At 44.5% G+C, this 16,248-nt stretch overlaps 1 protein-coding gene across 5 annotated transcripts in view; it reads left to right on the top strand.

Moving 5' to 3' along the window:
* VAMP7 (vesicle associated membrane protein 7) overlaps positions 1 to 16,248 on the top strand; it is a 31,607-nt gene that overhangs the window by 3,033 nt on the left and 12,326 nt on the right. For 3 of the 5 annotated variants that reach the window (XM_006258422.4, XM_019481897.2, XM_014609919.3), the window contains exons 2-4: positions 7,396 to 7,554; positions 10,669 to 10,726; positions 11,549 to 11,686. In XM_006258422.4, the coding sequence (XP_006258484.1) occupies positions 7,409 to 7,554; positions 10,669 to 10,726; positions 11,549 to 11,686 (342 nt within the window). In that variant the 5' untranslated portion in view covers positions 7,396 to 7,408. Of the gene's footprint in view, positions 1 to 4,653; positions 4,788 to 7,395; positions 7,555 to 10,668; positions 10,727 to 11,548; positions 11,687 to 16,248 lie in introns of those variants that run through there. The other 2 variants (XM_006258423.4, XM_006258424.4) reach the window with 2 other exon arrangements.

The following is a 16,248-nucleotide window of genomic DNA, read 5'->3' as shown; positions in this document are numbered from 1 at the left end:
AGTGCTGCAAAGTTCAAATTCTCTGTCTTTACCTTCTAAGACCTAATATGTTGATTGCCCTGTTAGTGCAAGGCCAAGACTTGCTAGGCTTTTATGAAAACAATTTTAACATCTACCTGTTAACTTCTAGAATAGTTCTACCACTGAGTACAGCCTTCTCCTAAATGCTGTCATTAACAGGCTTGTACTAATGATGGAACTCCTAAATATTATATCTAGAAATGATGTAGTATTAGAAGTGTACATTGAGTTGTAGCAAGATCCTTAATGGGGCCCTCAGTTTGGGTTTAGGGCATCTCGGCACTTGAGGTGAGGCTTTTTGACTTTTAAAGTAAGTGCATTGCAACCTCATCGTGAATCCTGTTTATAATGCATCCTAGTTTTCAACAACTCTAATAGTGGGAACTCCTCCCCCCCCCCCTCCCAATTTATGGTATAGTAAATTGACTGACTTTTATAGCAAACACCCTTTTCTCCTGGCCCTATGACCTTTATTATAATGAAGATGTAGTGTGCGCCAAATTTAATATTGGGTTAAAACAATTGCTGACACAGCTTTCCTGCCCTCTTCCTCTCTTTCCCCCAACCCCCCCATGTTTCCTTTCAGTTGTAGCTGTTGGCTGCGTCTGGTTATCTTTTAATTCTTAGATTACTTCCGTATATAGTTCGGTCATCTGACTGTGTTTGAGAAGGGTATGTTTCCTGACTGTCTCCTGTTTGGTCTGATGACTTAATGTGCCTTAGTGATGACATGGCACTGGAGCGAGAGACAAAGGCTTGAGTCTTTATCTTAGCCAGGTTGGCATTACTACAGAGCAATACACTGTTTTTCCAAATCTGAGGCATGGATTCAATGATTCATGCTGGCTCTTTAGGGTACATTTTAAGGACTGCTGAATTCCTGAAGAGCCTGTCTGCTTTTCAGCCAGGAGGAGCACTGAAGATGTAAAATGGAGATGGAAAGGGAAGAATAACTGCCTGCATTTCAACTTTCATCAGTCTGAAGTGCTCTGCAGATGCAAATGATTCCTATTGTTCAGCCTCTCTTAGGTGGGGAATCAAAACTGCATGGGTAACTTAGCCAAGGTCACTTAAGTCAGTTGAGTCTTGGCTACTGGCTTCTAGGCCTGTGCTCTCTGCTGCATCCTTTGCTTCTGCTGGGTCATTTGTTTCCTTATCCATTCTGTTATCGGGTATTGTAGAGTTGGCTGCCTGCTATTTCCTCTGGTGAAAGGAGTAACAGTTATGTGGTGGTTCTGCAGCCATGTTCTTGCAAAATTTTAAGTTGAAAACCTCAGTTTGGTTTTGTCCCCCATCAGCATTAACAGGGGAATTTTATTGATGTTGAAGAGATTCAGTTGTGTTTGAGGAAAAGTCTATTTCTAGTTTGGCTTTTTGTTCCACTTAGGCCTCAGACAAGTGAAGGTCCCAGTTCTTCCTGCTGGAAATAGATTTATTTAGTCCTGAAATGTGGTTTGTTTGTTTTTTAAAGTTGACCCATGACTCTATATAATAGCCGTTTATGGAAGCACTTGAGTTTTATGGTGGTGAGCATGTTATAAAAATATAGATGCTCAAGCCCTGTGGTTATCAGTGTTCTATATTGGTTACTGAAACTGAACATCTACTGCAATAAAGTTCTTTAATTCAATTGCATTGCCTTCAAAAGAGGTGCTATGCTTTGTAGATCCACAGGCTCAGGTTTCCTCAGACCAAAGGAGGCAGGCAAATCTTAGTCAAGGTCTTCATTTTCCTATCTTACTGCGGTATCACTTCAAAAAGTGTGCCATAGCATAAGGAACATACTAGTAATGAGAAACAGCCTTTAAACCAAAAATTGAGTCACTTGTCTAGTTTGTATCTTGGGTAAGAGATTGGGGAGCCCGCTCCTAGAAGGGCCTGTTTCAAGGCATTTAGGGATACTTTTGAGGTGATCAGTTTGTGGACCTGGGTTTCCCTAGACTTGCTTCTGTAGCAGAAGCACCATGCCATTCTCCCATAACATGGCACAGCATCTGCCTCATATGACTCGTGGTTAGGTGAGTTTCCAGATGTAGACAGGAAGGAACTATGGGTTATGGTTACCAAGCTTTAAAGGCTACATTTAAGTGACTTATGAGAATGAGTTCCAGCCAGATCACCTGGGGCTTTCATTGCCAGATGATTCTGAAACTGAAGAGGTGGTGCAACTTGGAGGCATGTTTTAAAATTCCTTTTTAAGCTCTTTCACCTGCATGATTAAATTGCTACCCATTGTGGTGGTCTACATTTTTGTGTAACTTTATAGCCCAGTGTAGTGGGCCTTTGTGTAAATTTTAGTCTTTTCTTGAAGTAGATGCTGTTTCCATAATATGGAGAGGAACTACCCCTGTTGACAGGTGGAATGGCCAAGCTTAGGTCACGTTGACCTGAGTTGAATGGCCAGCAGCACAAGCTGAAAGTCTTGGCTGCCTCTTAAATCTTTTGCTCACAAATGAACAACTCTGTACCATTTTGTAACTGGTCTCTTGTTCCATCCTGCAAAGAAATCCTAAACGTCTGTGGTATGCAATAGCTTGAAAATTGACCTGTATCCTTACATAGCTAAAAGGAAATCTGGTGCCTCTGAATGATAAAAAGTTAAGGCTTCCTTAGCCTTTAAGGGCTTTTGGTAAGCACGAGATGTGCTTCCGAATCTAAAATAACAAGGGATGTAGGGAGACCAGATACCTTTACTTCATAGTTGTAAGGGACAGTGGTGAGCCTTGTTTACTGACATGACTTATGAGATTTGAAAAGAAAATAGCTCTGAAGATCTTTAACTGGAAAAAATGTACTGGCTGTGTTGTAGCTTATCACTTGATTACACTTGTACTTGCAAACTAAAGATGAAAGCAGTACATTATGCACCCTAGGAGAGAAGAATTTAGAAGCCCCTTTTCCTGAAGCTGATTGGCTTTTGAAAGCAGCTAGGTAAACTGATTTAGCTCCATAGTGAGCGAAAGCAGGAAGTGATGCTGGGAGAAGGAAATTGCAGAATGAGCTTTGAAAGTATAAAAACAGGGTAGGGTCCTATAATTGAAGTTCTAGGGTTGTCCTCTTGGAGCACTGTGGGAGTGAGCAGGCACAGGTTGGGGAAGAATCTGTTCACCTAGCAAGAGGGACCCAAGAACAGCAACTGCGTATGGAAAAAGCTGCCATTGGTCTAGAGGCACTAGTTAAACTGTTTTTGCTTCTCATATTATCTACTCGGCCACAGAACAACAAAAGTGAAGCCTTCCCTCCCCTTCTAGGAGTTGAAGCTGAAAGGGTACTAAATTTGGGCTGTAGCTTGCCATTACAGGCTAAAAAGGGAAGTAGAAAGGCAAATTCAGTGAACAAGTGCAGTGAAGGGGAGGAAAAAGTGTTTACTGACAACAGTACTGACTACCCTGGCGCAGGGGCTGGCAACACTTTCAAGTATAAGCTAGAACAACCCAACTCTAGTCTGGCATGGTCTGGGTGGCTGTAGCACCTCTAGAGCAATGGGGGTTTGCCAGTGCTGGGCCCAGGCAGCTGGCAGTGGGGCCAGCACTACTTTTAAAAGCCCCCCTGCTGGGGTGCAAGCATAAGTTCTGTTTAGACTGAAGCTGTGCTGGGCGTAGGTAGCTGCATCTGTGCTGCTGCTCCTGGTGCTTTCCTCCTTTGCCCTGCAACAAGGGGCAGCTGGAAGCTGCTCAGCTCCTCAGTGATTGTAAGTTGCACCCACACTGTAGCTGGAGAGCAGGGCTGGGGGAGAAGAGGTGGCTATGTGGGTGCAGTTTTTCAGCCCCAGTGCATCTCCTTGCAGCTCAGCCTCCACATGAGCACAGGGAGAGGCAAAGTCTTCTTGCCCTGTGGGCTGTATGTTGTCAACCCCTGTTCTAGTGCCTCACTCATAGCTTACTTTTTCTGGCATCAGCATAAAAGCGAAGAATGGATTATTTGTTCTTGTCTGGGACTTCACTGATTTCCCAGCTCTAGTCTTTGGGACTCCTGATATCTTCCATGGCCAGTGTGATCTTCAGTCTCTTATCTGACAGCCCCTGAGATGTTTTCCAGTTCAGTTTACCTGCTACTGCCCCTTCTCATCTAGCAGTGCCAGTGTGAACTGCCTGACTATTTGCATATATCTGCCATCCTGTTGATGCTTATGAATGAAATGGCCTTTGTGAGTTAATCTGTAAATCCACTGTGCTTTGCAAATGCTCCTTAAGATGTGCTGCTGTGATGCCTATAAGAAATCCAGCACCTCTTGATGACAGAGCTGGGCAGCCCTCATTTCTGAGCAATACCATCAGATTAACTCCATCAGGTTTGAAACCACTTGCTCTAACCTAAATTGGGTAGTTGCTAACTGGTATAACCATGTAGTCTGCCTTCCTCCCTTCCTACTTCCCTGTTGTTGTCATGTGCACTTGCTGAACCTTATTCCAAATTCAATTTTAAGTCCTGCAGAATAGCATTTTTTTTTTTATTTTTTTTTGTGCAAAGCCTTGTATGAAGGGAACTTCATCTAGAGAGACAATAACATAATTAATAATCAAATAAGCCTAAGTGTTTTGAGTGTGAAGTCCATAAAAGTGTTACAGTAGTGCTAGTGCTGGAGGCTTGGATAGAAGGGTGGTGATGGCTGCTTCTGTACATGCTTTCCAGATTCTACAATTAAAGGCAGCCTTGTATTCTGGAGAATGCCAGTCTCTATGTCCAGGGATTTGCTTGTCTCATTATCCTGTGCAGTGCTGAGGAAACTGACTGAAGAGAGGCTACAGAAGAACAAGTAGTATCAGGTACTCTGTCCCTGCTGCCAGCATGTGAGAGGAGGGACTTATGTGATTCTGGATTTCCCCGAGTCATTTCAAGTCTCCAGAGCTCTGTTTATGCAGAGCTCTGGGAATTGTGCTGTTTTGAGCACAACTGTTCTCAAAACAGCTCAAGTTTCAATGTGTTCCTGGGAAGGGGGGAGAATAACAGAGGTGAGGGTGAAACTATTGGATCTCGATTCTAGTATTTTTCTGACTGCATGTGTGAGGAATGAGTTGCTTTTCTATTGTAAATAGGAGCTATTTGAAGACAGGCAGCTGGGTATATAGGCAAGGAAGACAAGGGCTGAAGTAGCATGTTTTGGTGCCTCTTGTCTTGCAGCCTAATGACAAGGTGGAAAAGGCTTCCTCTTCCTGTGGGGAGGAGGATAGCATGGAAATGTTCACACTCTGCTCCTAGTGTAAATGAGGGCAAGATCTTTCAACAGTCACAAAACTTGCTGTGCTGCCATCCCTCTAGTTGCATACAGTTAATTGTGGGTGTCCTGGGGCTCGTTCAGCCATGTCTCTGCATTACAGTTGGGGTTCTCAACATGGAGTTAGATGGGCAGTACTAGAACTCTCCCCAAAGTGGGAAGTGAAGAAATAAAGATTGTCTTGAAGGGTCAGGAGTTTTCCTAAGCCTCTCTTGCATAGACTACGTTTGTAGATGGATTCTCATTAGCCTGTCAGAACTCAGCTGAACGGTGAGTTGTCGCTGCCACACTCTTTGGGCTTTTATCTCTTAAGCTGCGTCAGGGAATGAAGATTTTAAGGTAATGCTACTTCTACTGAGTGACTTAAGTGTGTCTTCCCCAATATTGTAGCTGGTATTTTTCCTAATCCCTCAGACTCTGATTATCAGCACACTGATGTATACGCAACAGAACATGTACATAGTGATTTTACACTGCCAAGGATTGTGATAGCTGGGGAATGGTCGCTCGTCTTGAAAGAGATGTAGATGAGCAGGCTGCATTGAGAATCTCTGTTTTATAGTTGATATGCAAAAAGTGCAGGTACTTAATGTCTCTTTTGTGGGGGCTTCAGACCTGTTAGCAGGTGCTTGTTGTTGCTGTCCTGTATGCTTAGCTTCTTAAAACCAAGACATTTTCTGAAAGCAAAATAATTTTTTTAGAGTACAGAATTATGTTGGTGGATGGGTCATTTTCGACCTGGAGGGATGTGGGCAGTGGAGTCCCCCAGGCCTTGGGCCTGCCCTGTTCAACATCTTCATCAGCAACTTGGACGAGGGGGTGAAAAGCACCTTGTTCAAATTTGTGGATGACACTAAGATATACAGAGAGGTGGGCACGCTAGAAGGGAGGGAGAGGCTACAACTAGATCTGGACAGGTTACAGGAGTGGGCGGATGAGAACAGGATGGGTTTCAATACTGACAAGTGCGGGGTACTGCACCTAGGGAGGAAGAACCAGCAGCATACCACAGGCTGGGGAACTCCCTTCTCGTCAGCACTGATGCAGGAAGGGATCTTGGAGTCATTCATGATTCCAAGATGAACATGAGCAACCGATGTGAGGACATGGTCAGTAGGGCTAACTGCACCTTGTCATGCATTCACAGATGTGACATTAGTCAGGCCACAGCTGGAGTACTGCATCCAGTTCTGGGCGCTGCACTTCAGGAGGGATGTGGACAATATTGAGAGGGTCCAGAGCAGGGCCACTCACATGGTCAGGGGGCAGCAGGGCAGGCCCTACGAGGAGAGGCTACAGGACCTGACCCTCTTCAGCCTCCACAAGAGAAGGCTGAGAGGGGACCTGGTGGCCATCTATAAATTTACCAGGGGGGACTAGCGGGGAATGGGAGAGGCCCTGTTCCCCCCAGCACTACCAGGAATAACTAGGAATAACAGCCACAAGTCAACTGAGAGTAGGTTCAGGCTAGACATCAGGAGGCACTACTTCACAGGGCAGCTAGGATCTGGAACCAACTTCCAAGGGAAGTGGTGCTCGCTCCTACTTTGGGTGTCTTCAAAAGGAGGCTAGATAATCGCCTCACTGGAGTCATTTGACCCCAGTACTCTTTCCTGCCCATGGCAGGGGGTTGGACTTGATCTGCTCAAGTCTTTTCCGACCCTATCAACTATGAAACTATGTTGTGGTAATTACCGTAATAATAGATATCTTGCAGCTATGCTCCTTATGTGTGATGAAACTAGTGACTATAGATTGGTTCTTTTATGGGCAGAGCATGGTCAATTTTTCATAGCATGCAAATAGAACGGAAGTGTGAAACTCAGTTTTTTGACTTCTTGCAAGAGCTGAAAACTCTTTCAGATGAGGAAGGGAGTGGGAGGGTGGCGAACTGCAAGTTGTCTTGTGATGAATCAAACTGGAACCTTTCTAGAGGTCAGTATAATCTTACCTACTGTACTGAGCAGCCTGCAAAGGGGAAATAGAAGAAGATGAAGAAAGAATTAGTGTTGGTAGTGGTAACCTGTCAAGTAGACAGTCTTACTTCTACCATGCTGAGGATTGTGAAGATGCTGTTTAAACTGTGGTGTGCTGTACCTAAGGGCTTTGTAGAGGAAGTGTTGTAACCCCATCTATGTATATGTGCTCTCTCTCTCTAGATAGAGTGAAACCATGGCCATCCTGTTTGCCGTTGTTGCCAGGGGCACAACTATCCTTGCCAAACATGCCTGGTGCGGAGGGAACTTCCTGGAGGTGACAGAGCAGATCCTGGCTAAGATACCATCGGAGAACAACAAATTGACCTACTCGCATGGAAAGTGAGTAATGTTTTTCCCTTCTGGGGTTAGGGAAAAGTCAGAGGGTACGGCCTTGTTAGTTCCACGTGGAGTGGAGAGGCTGGATTTCTGGTTGTGGGGGTGGGGGGAACTGAAGCGTACATCTCATGCTCTCGGTCTACTTGTTTCTTACCTTTTTTTTTAAATCCAGATTTTGATTATCATGCAAAAAAGGTCTGAAAACATTTGATTTCAGCAGCATGGGTGTCAGGAGAATAAAGCTGAGAGTGTCTCTGAAATGGTATGGAACATGGCTTGTGCTGGCTTGTTCTTGCAGTCAAAACAGTTCAGCACCTGTTCATATGTGCTTATTATTAATACTTTTTCTCAGCTACAGATGCTGTGTAGCTGAAGATGTCAGTTTGGGAGATCAATCCCTTCAAGGCACTAGTTGCATGGATATTATGTCATGTTACTACCCAGAACTTTATATAAGAAGTGCTTAGACCTCTTGCAAATGTTCCTTAGCATCTTTTGGCCTGTCCCATAGAGCAACCAGTGATGTGTGCTTTTGGCTATGTGGAAAAAAAAAAAAAAATTGTGACGGAAGATTTAAAGTGGATTACTTGAACTTTCTTTTAAGTGTCTCAAGCTGGACAGTGCACTACCCTAATTGAATGACTTCCTTCCTGAGGCTGGTAGTCTGGGATGGGCGAGAAGTCCCTCTCTATTTATTTATGTATGTAATGAAGAAAAATCCTCAGTGTTCCAGTTGAATTGAATTGACATACTGATTGAAATGCAGTTGGCAGCATTTTAGAAGGGAGGTTGAGTTGCTAGAGAACTGATGGAGGTCCTCAGATATCACTGGATTTTGGGCTCCCGTGTGCTTTCATTTTCCATGTTTCTTACTTGCCTGCTCTGTGGTTACATGAAAACAGTCAGATTAAATGAACAGGAATCCCTCAGACAGAGTGCATGGCACAAATGGGAAGCCCTTCGCTGGTCTTGGAGGACTGCAAATTCTTGTATTTTGGGGGGGCATGCTTCTGCGTTTCTAGTATCTGCTTTGTAGGCTGTGGCCAATACTGAAGTTTAATCTTGAGGATATAGCAATCTTGGTAATGTCTCTAGTAGTTGGGTGATGCTGATGAGAGAGGAATATTGCTTTAAACATCAGTAGAGTTTTCTTGTTTTTATAGTTTTTTGTTAGACAGTCTTGGGAAGGCAAGTTGCAGGAAGCCTGCATCTCTGGCTACGGTGACACCTCCATGCTGAGATTCTTTAGACTGACTAGTCTCATGGAACCTAGCAGCAGAATTGACCTTCTCCACAATCCACTCCTGCTGGGTTTAGTAGCTCAGGACAGAAGGGGTTTGTAAAGATGGAAATACTAGATTGACCTCTCTGTCCTGAGGGGAATGAGATGTATGCTGTTTATTTCATTTTAAAAAAATTAAATATTTGGGTGCCTGAAGGGTGGGTGGTTTTTGTTTTAATTCTTCCCCACTGGAGGAAGCAATTCCTTTCCTCCCTGGGAGAAAAAAGTGAAGATTATGGAAAGGACAGAAGAGATTGGACAGATGCAGCTCAGTTTCTTAAATGCCAGAGCTGGGGAGAGAAGGTGACCTATTCAGGGAGTTGCATCTCCTTCTACTAGGTTGTAAAAAGTTGGGTTGTTTCTGCCTGCTGTTTGTGCTCCTTGGCTGGGGACACTGTTCAGCTTGTGACCTGAAAATTTGGGGTCTTATATCAGAAAGAGGGGAAAAAATCAACAATCTCTGGGTGAAGAGATGTTAAAGGGCAGGGGCTTCAGCTAGTGCAGGATCTTGGGGTGAATTCCTGATCTTGCATGCCATCTTGAAGAAGATGGGCTCTCTGGTATCTGGGATCCCTAATACTGCTATTCTCAATGTCTTTACTGCTGTCATCCTATCTGTCCTCTACTGCTGCTGATGGGAGTCTTAAAGGTCTTCTGTGAGGTAAGAGGTGGACTTTTTCTGGGAATGGAGCAGGCTCCTGAGACTTGAAACCTCTTCAATTTTTCATCATGTACCAAACTTTTAATGGGATGTTTTAAGAAGAACAAACCTGGGGGGGGGGGGGCAGAGCAGGACTAGCTTTTTACTCTCTCCAAAGTGTTTATGAAATGCAGTTAAACACTTGACAGTTGGCTTTTTCAGTTTTGGATAGAAGATGTGTAATGCAGTGTTGCTGTTGCATAGATCTAAAACCCAGGAAAAATATTCCTGTTGTACTTGGTTATGTTCAATACAGGTATTGATGGTGCACAACATTGGGTTTGTGTAAATATTGGCCTAGGTAAAATATGGCAGGGGGGAGGGAGGTGTTGGGGGAAGGGGAATAAATGCAATACTCAAAGCAGTGACTGCTTTTCATTTCCAAGGAACTTCACTTGACTGACTTTGTGACCTGCATCCTCTGCCAAATCACTAAAGATTTGTATGTAAAACCTGCTGAGTAGTGTTTGTGGAACACAGGTGTTTGGAACCAGGTTAATAAAATCAGTTGAACCTTTCTGTTTTTCTGAGCCCACTTGTGATCCAGTCACCATGATGAACTGGCATTCTTTGTAACCTGATGCAACTTCCAGCAGCTCTTAGAAGATCTATACTTGAGTATTGATCCAGATAGCACTTCATGAGTTACCCAGTCTTATCCCTAAGAGCCCCTCTTTTTTTTTTTTTTTTTTTTTCTTTTTTCTTTTTAAACCAGGGGTGTTCAAGATAATGGTCTGAGGGCCAGATCCTGAAATGCTGCTAATGTGTCCTGGATTAGACTTGCACATGCACCAGACTAGTCCTACTCAGGGCTTGGTGCACAGGACTGGGGCTGGTGCATGCTGCCTTGTTTAACTGTTTCATTTGACCCAGGAATACATAAAATTTAGGCTCGAATCTATCATATAGCCCATAGCAACCATCTCAAATATACTGCAGACTACAAAGATCAGAGCCAACATGTGCTGTGAACAAGACTGGCTGCTTCAAGCTGAGTTCTGCACTCCCTTCCTTCAGTACCTTGCTCCACTTCATCTCTGTTACTTGCAAAAGAAAATGGAAGAAACTTTCTTTCAAAAGCTCTGGAAATCCCATTTAGCACCTCCTAAATGCAATTTGTTCTTTTGTGTTGCAGTTACCTATTTCATTACGTCTGCCAAGACAGGATTATATACCTCTGTATCACAGATGACGCAAGTATCTCCATTCTCTTCCCCCCCCCCCCCCTTTTTCTTCCCTCCCCTCTTTTTTTCCCCTCCCCAATGCATTTTTACCCATCTCATGCACTCTGTAAATTTTTGCTTTCTGTGCATATCGCCAAAAATCAATGATGGGCAAAAAACCCAGATGCCGCTCTTTGTAGAGGGTACTGCATGTTTACACTGGTGACTTGAGAGCAATGGCCTCTGTAGTTGACCCCAAAGTTCAAATACCACCCTCATTTTCATTTGGCTCTTGCTTCCCCCCCATAGTGTGTTGTCTCCTTGTCCAGTGGCCCCTATTTCATTCTCCTTGCTGGTTCAGATCTCTGCTTTTCTCTTAAGTGAAAAGATCCTATCTCTTGGTGAGTTTCACTTGTTTTCTGAGGTGAAAGTAGGGCTGCTAAAACTTGACTGAATTTCACTCAGTCACCTGCCTTCACGCAGTTTTCCCCTGCCCTTCTTAGATTATGCTTAAACTTTGCCCTTAACACTAAGTATAAATGAGTTGTGCAATCGCTTCTCAAAAGGATGCAGAAGCATAGGCTTAAAACTTGCCTGCTCTGGTAATATTTGCAATTGGTGAATAACCAACTATTAAAAGACCAAAGCAAAATAACACATCTTGCAGTGTTATGTACAGTGCAGCTATTTATATCCGATAGTGGTGGTGTTTCCCTCTAATTGGCTATGTATTTTCCCTCCCCTGCCTTCTGACCTGAGTTTTTATAGATGGGCTATTCTCTAACAAGTTGTGTTGAGACTTCAAGTTGTTTGTCTGGTATGAACATCTTGTATTTTTTGTTTAACTCTTAGGATTTTGAACGTTCCAGAGCCTTCAATTTCCTGAATGAAATCAAGAAGCGATTTCAGACCACATATGGGTCAAGAGCACAGACAGCCCTGCCATATGCCATGAACAGCGAATTCTCCAGTGTTTTGGCTGCACAACTGGTAAGATTCCTGGCTGACTCTTCCAGTGTTGCACTATTTCTCCATGCAGCCAGAGTGGGAAACAGTCTGGACATTAAGGCTTCGGATGAGCCTGTAGCTAAAGGTGGACATCACCTTTATTAAAAGGAGAAAGCAACTTCTGTGCAACTCTGACTTGCTCACCATTTTAAAGCATTTAGTTTTGTTACATCTGCCTGTAGAATTCCCTCTGCTTGAGCACTGGTAGAAGTGCGGTGAGGGTGCATGAACATGGTGACTAGCACAGGGCAGCTGAAGCCTGAATAGCAAAGGTGCAGTTCATGGGGTTTGAAGTGCAGTAGAAAAGGCCTGTAGTAGAAGCTTGAATAGCAAAACTGGCCAGAGCTGGTCAGCTGAACTCTGAACAGGGATCAAAGGGAACGGGTTTTGTCTCTGTCTAAAAGTACCTTTGGAGATGTCACATGCCTCCTGCTGAGGAGACATGGAATAATAGCACCCTGCTTCTAAACCCATCACATGAATGCACGTGAGCTGTCAGGCCTATACATGGGGACTTAAGACTGCTGATTGCAGAAGTAAAAAGGCTTACTGGCTCAGAATGGGAGACCTCTTGTTTCAGTTCTATTAGAACTGCTGTGCCAGAGGTAGAGTGAGTATAAAGTATCTAGAAAATGGTCTGTTTCTACCACTTCTCTCTCCCCTTCAAACACTTGTGTTTAGTTGCAGCTGTTCCTGAGTTTCACAGGCAGTAAATATGGTTTCCAGGGCCTGGTAATACCAGTGTTGGCTAGTCCAATAGCTTTGTTTTTCCCGTAATAGATGCATATGTACTATAGCTGACAGCTACTGATAGCTAAAACAAATCTCTCTGTGCTGCTTGATCTTTAAAACTGCATAAGATGGGGATTTCATAGTAGACACACAACCACTTCTAGCTAATGGTGTTCATGGTATTCTTTACTTCCAAGCTGACTACCTAAAGAAGGTTGGTTACTGAGTCTTGGCTTGGACTCTCCACATGTAAAAAGATGGGGGAAGGGTAATGTGTCCCTGCGAGAAGTTGGTTGAGTAGATGATACTAGTCAGTTGAGACTGCACAGCTGATTAATTCCCCAGCACCAAGCTGAATACTGCACTGATGGGCTCTTGCCTGCTGATGCCAATAACGTGCAATGCCTGTCAGATGTCCAGTGGTACAGAAACACTTGTGCTCCTTACCATAGGATTACATTTCTTGTGAGCAAGGTTAACCAATGTGCTATTTTTTTCCCATCTGTGTAGGCATAGGCTGGCCAGGCACTGGCATAGAAACTAACATAATGCAATAAGTGCTTTGAGTGAGGTAGTGAGTAATGCCCTGACAAAGTTTGCTGGTCCTATCACTCCACTAGGCACTATTCAGCACTGAGTGGCTGTGGTATGTGTCCTTTATGAAGCTTCCCATATGGGGAGTGCAGCTGGCTAGACCCAGCCACTGGAAACAAAATGTTCCTGGCAGTAGAATTCCAAGGCAGCCTGATCTGTTAGCAGTATTCGGGTCCAGGTATGAAACATCTTTGAGAAAAAGCTCTCCTGGAGTATGGTGGTCATTAACCTCATGGAGTACTTGGATATCCCTAGTGGGAAATACAGTCAAGTTTTCCTGTGTACATTAGTGATGCTGTTCAAACAGCTGGCTTTTGGATTTTCCAAGCATCTGAGATGGGGAAATAATTGCAGGTTGTTCTTGAACTCGGAGTAAGGCATGTTAGTATAGAATGTGTAGATGCTTTCTGCTTCACTTCACAGCAGCCTCATGTGTAGGACCATTACTGATCCTAGTAACTGGACCCTAGGGGTGCATCAATAAAGACTTCCTTGGTCAGTATCAATAGCCAATTATTCACCAGGCATATTAGCCAATACTCATATGATTGATAACAGATTTGCAGGAATGCAGCCAGGCAGCATGGAGAGCAGCTCCCTGCAGGAAAGTGTTTGTGTTTTTTTCCACAAAAAAGGGGGGAGGGGGGGCAGATCGAAGCCCCCACAGTGAGGGAGGGAGTGTGGGGCTGGGGGTGCTGTCCAGCCAGGATGGCAAATGAGACCCTGGGGCTGGGGCGGGGAGTGGGATGGAGCTGCAGGTGGCTCCTCCGGGGCATCAGTGTCCTTGTGCTTAAAAACGGTGGTGGGGGTGCTTGAATTAAAGCTTGTTAAATGAGCTTTAGTTCAAAAGCACCACCACCACCATTTTTAAGCACAAGGATGCTTTTAGGACCCATGTGCTGGCCACGCATCCCTCTGCCCATCCAGCAGTAGTGGTGGTGGGTGGCAAGTTGTGCCTCCTGCTGCCAGGTGGGCAGGAGACATGCGGCTAGTGCACAGCTCCCAGGGCAAAGACAGCAGTGTGGAGAGCCCCAAGCCCACAGTGGGCAGCCCACCTCCTTCTCACACACATCTGGGGTGGGGGCAAGTGCCCCCCCCCCCCATGCCTCCCCCACAGGGTGCATGCAGCAGTAGGGAGCTGCCCCACCTTCCCATCCCCTCCTCCCCCTGCACCCTCTGGATGAGCTTCCTGTAGCTCTGTCCCACTCCCTGCCCCAGGGTCCCATTTTCACTGCCTGGGCTGGGCAGCACCTCCAGCCCATGCCCCACTCCCTCCCTCAGTGTGGGGGCCCATAACTTGCCCCCCTTTTTCCCCCACACCCCTTCCCCTCCACAGACAGACCTGCAGGGTACTGCTGTCCATGCTGCCCAGCTGCATTCCTGGCCACATGCATGTGTGTGGCTGCTCACATGTACATGGTATCCAGGGGCCCCTGCCATAAGTCATTATACTTATCAGTTAACCATTATCAGCTACACTAGCCAAAAAAAAAGCCAGTAGCCAATAATGTTAATTTTTCCTTTTAATGGTGCCAATCCCCAATATGGCCCCAATTTTTATATCTGTGCACCTCTCCTGGACATACACATGCATTTACTTTTTGTTGCCTTGTTTCCCTTGATTAAAACCTATCAGTTTCTCATTGACAAAGTATAGGTTTGGCACTGGAATCTTAAGGTAATTTCCCTAGTCTCTATAAATCTAGTCCAACCTTCTGCCCCATGAAGTGAGGAGGGGCCATTGGAACATGGCTTCTGTTACCTCTGGTGCTGAAAGGAATTATAGTAGTGATGACCTTTTGTCTCTGTTATTGTTAGTAAGTAATGACTGACTTATTCTGAAGGAGAGGTTATGAACAACTTCAGCAGTAGCCTATCCTGCCTGAGAAGGATCTGTTCCAAAAGGCATGCAGGTATTGCTATTCAGTGCCTAAATGCTTCTTAAGAGGGGTGGGTGGGTGGCAAGATTTTTCCATCTCTTTTCCTCATCCCCAGTTGCTGTTCTTATGGTTCTAAGCCTGAGTTCTGGACTCTTCTTTAAGGCTATCTGCCTCTGAATCTGCACTTTTGAACAGGACTGAATGACACTGCCTGATGGCAGCCTAACTGGTTGCTCTGGTCTGTGTGTGTATGTTCTGATATGAGGGGCCTCATGAACTTTTTGCTATGGCTCATTTTTTCAGTAAAATATTTTCTGTCTGGTTGGGGCGTGTACTTGTTTTGAACCAGTAGTAGATGAGCTGTGCTGGACTCCTTGATAGTATCAAGGTATCTTCTGTATCTGATCGGAGGAATCATCTGGGTAGTTTTGTCTACCCAACTTGTATCTCTGTCATGCTCTGATCACATTCTCAGATTCTTTGGAGAGGTGGTGCCAACACCAATGTCACTCTTCACAGTCCTAGTTGGGCGAGTTTTAACTTGACATCCAGCATAGCCAAAACCAGCTGGGGTTGGGGTAGAAGATTTGGAGGAGTAAAAATAGCCAAAATTGGAGTCAGACTTCCACATGGTGTATTCTGTGTGTTTTTGGGTTTTTTTGTGCGTGTGCGCTCTCTCTAGCCTAACCAGCTTTTGGGTGCTCTCAGCTGTACAGGAAACAAGGGTGCTGTTGCAGTCTTGACACCTGGCTACTTAAACTCATCCTTGCATTTTTTTATTTTTTTTTTTATGTAGGCCTAACTGAAATGGTGTGTGTCATTTTATCTTACAGATGGTAGTCAGTAATGTGAGTGTTCATTCCAGTTAATGAAGGAACCACCATGTACAAACTCTTCCAGGGATTAATTTCCCAAACCAACTGAAGTTAAAAGTGAATGTGTTTTGAGAGTACAGGAAGGAGAAGTCTAAAGGAACTTTATTTTTAGTTGGTTATAGGGAGTGCCAGTCATGCTTATTTCAGTGGATATTAGTTATGTCAACCCTTTGCATGTTGTGCTATGACATTTGCCTGATTTAGACCAGCAGCATCTATTAGAGGTGGTGATGTGCCATGCAGGTTGAAAATAATCTGTGCAACAGGGGGCACTACCAGGACTGTTTCTTAAGGGGCAAATGACCAGTGCATAGTGAAATAGATTGCATAATCTGTCTGTTAGGGTTTAGAGGCTTCCTTTTTCCACGTATCATATTGTGACTGACAAACTTATCAGCAAGGATCTGGGCTTTTGTTTGCTGTGGAAAAACACAGGTTTTTCAGCTTTTTAATGGGTGGGGGG

The sequence above is a fragment of the Alligator mississippiensis genome, chromosome 8, assembly GCF_030867095.1.
Source record: "Alligator mississippiensis isolate rAllMis1 chromosome 8, rAllMis1, whole genome shotgun sequence".
NCBI classification, from domain to species: domain Eukaryota; kingdom Metazoa; phylum Chordata; order Crocodylia; family Alligatoridae; genus Alligator; species Alligator mississippiensis.
This window is presented reverse-complemented; position numbering and strand designations above follow the sequence as displayed.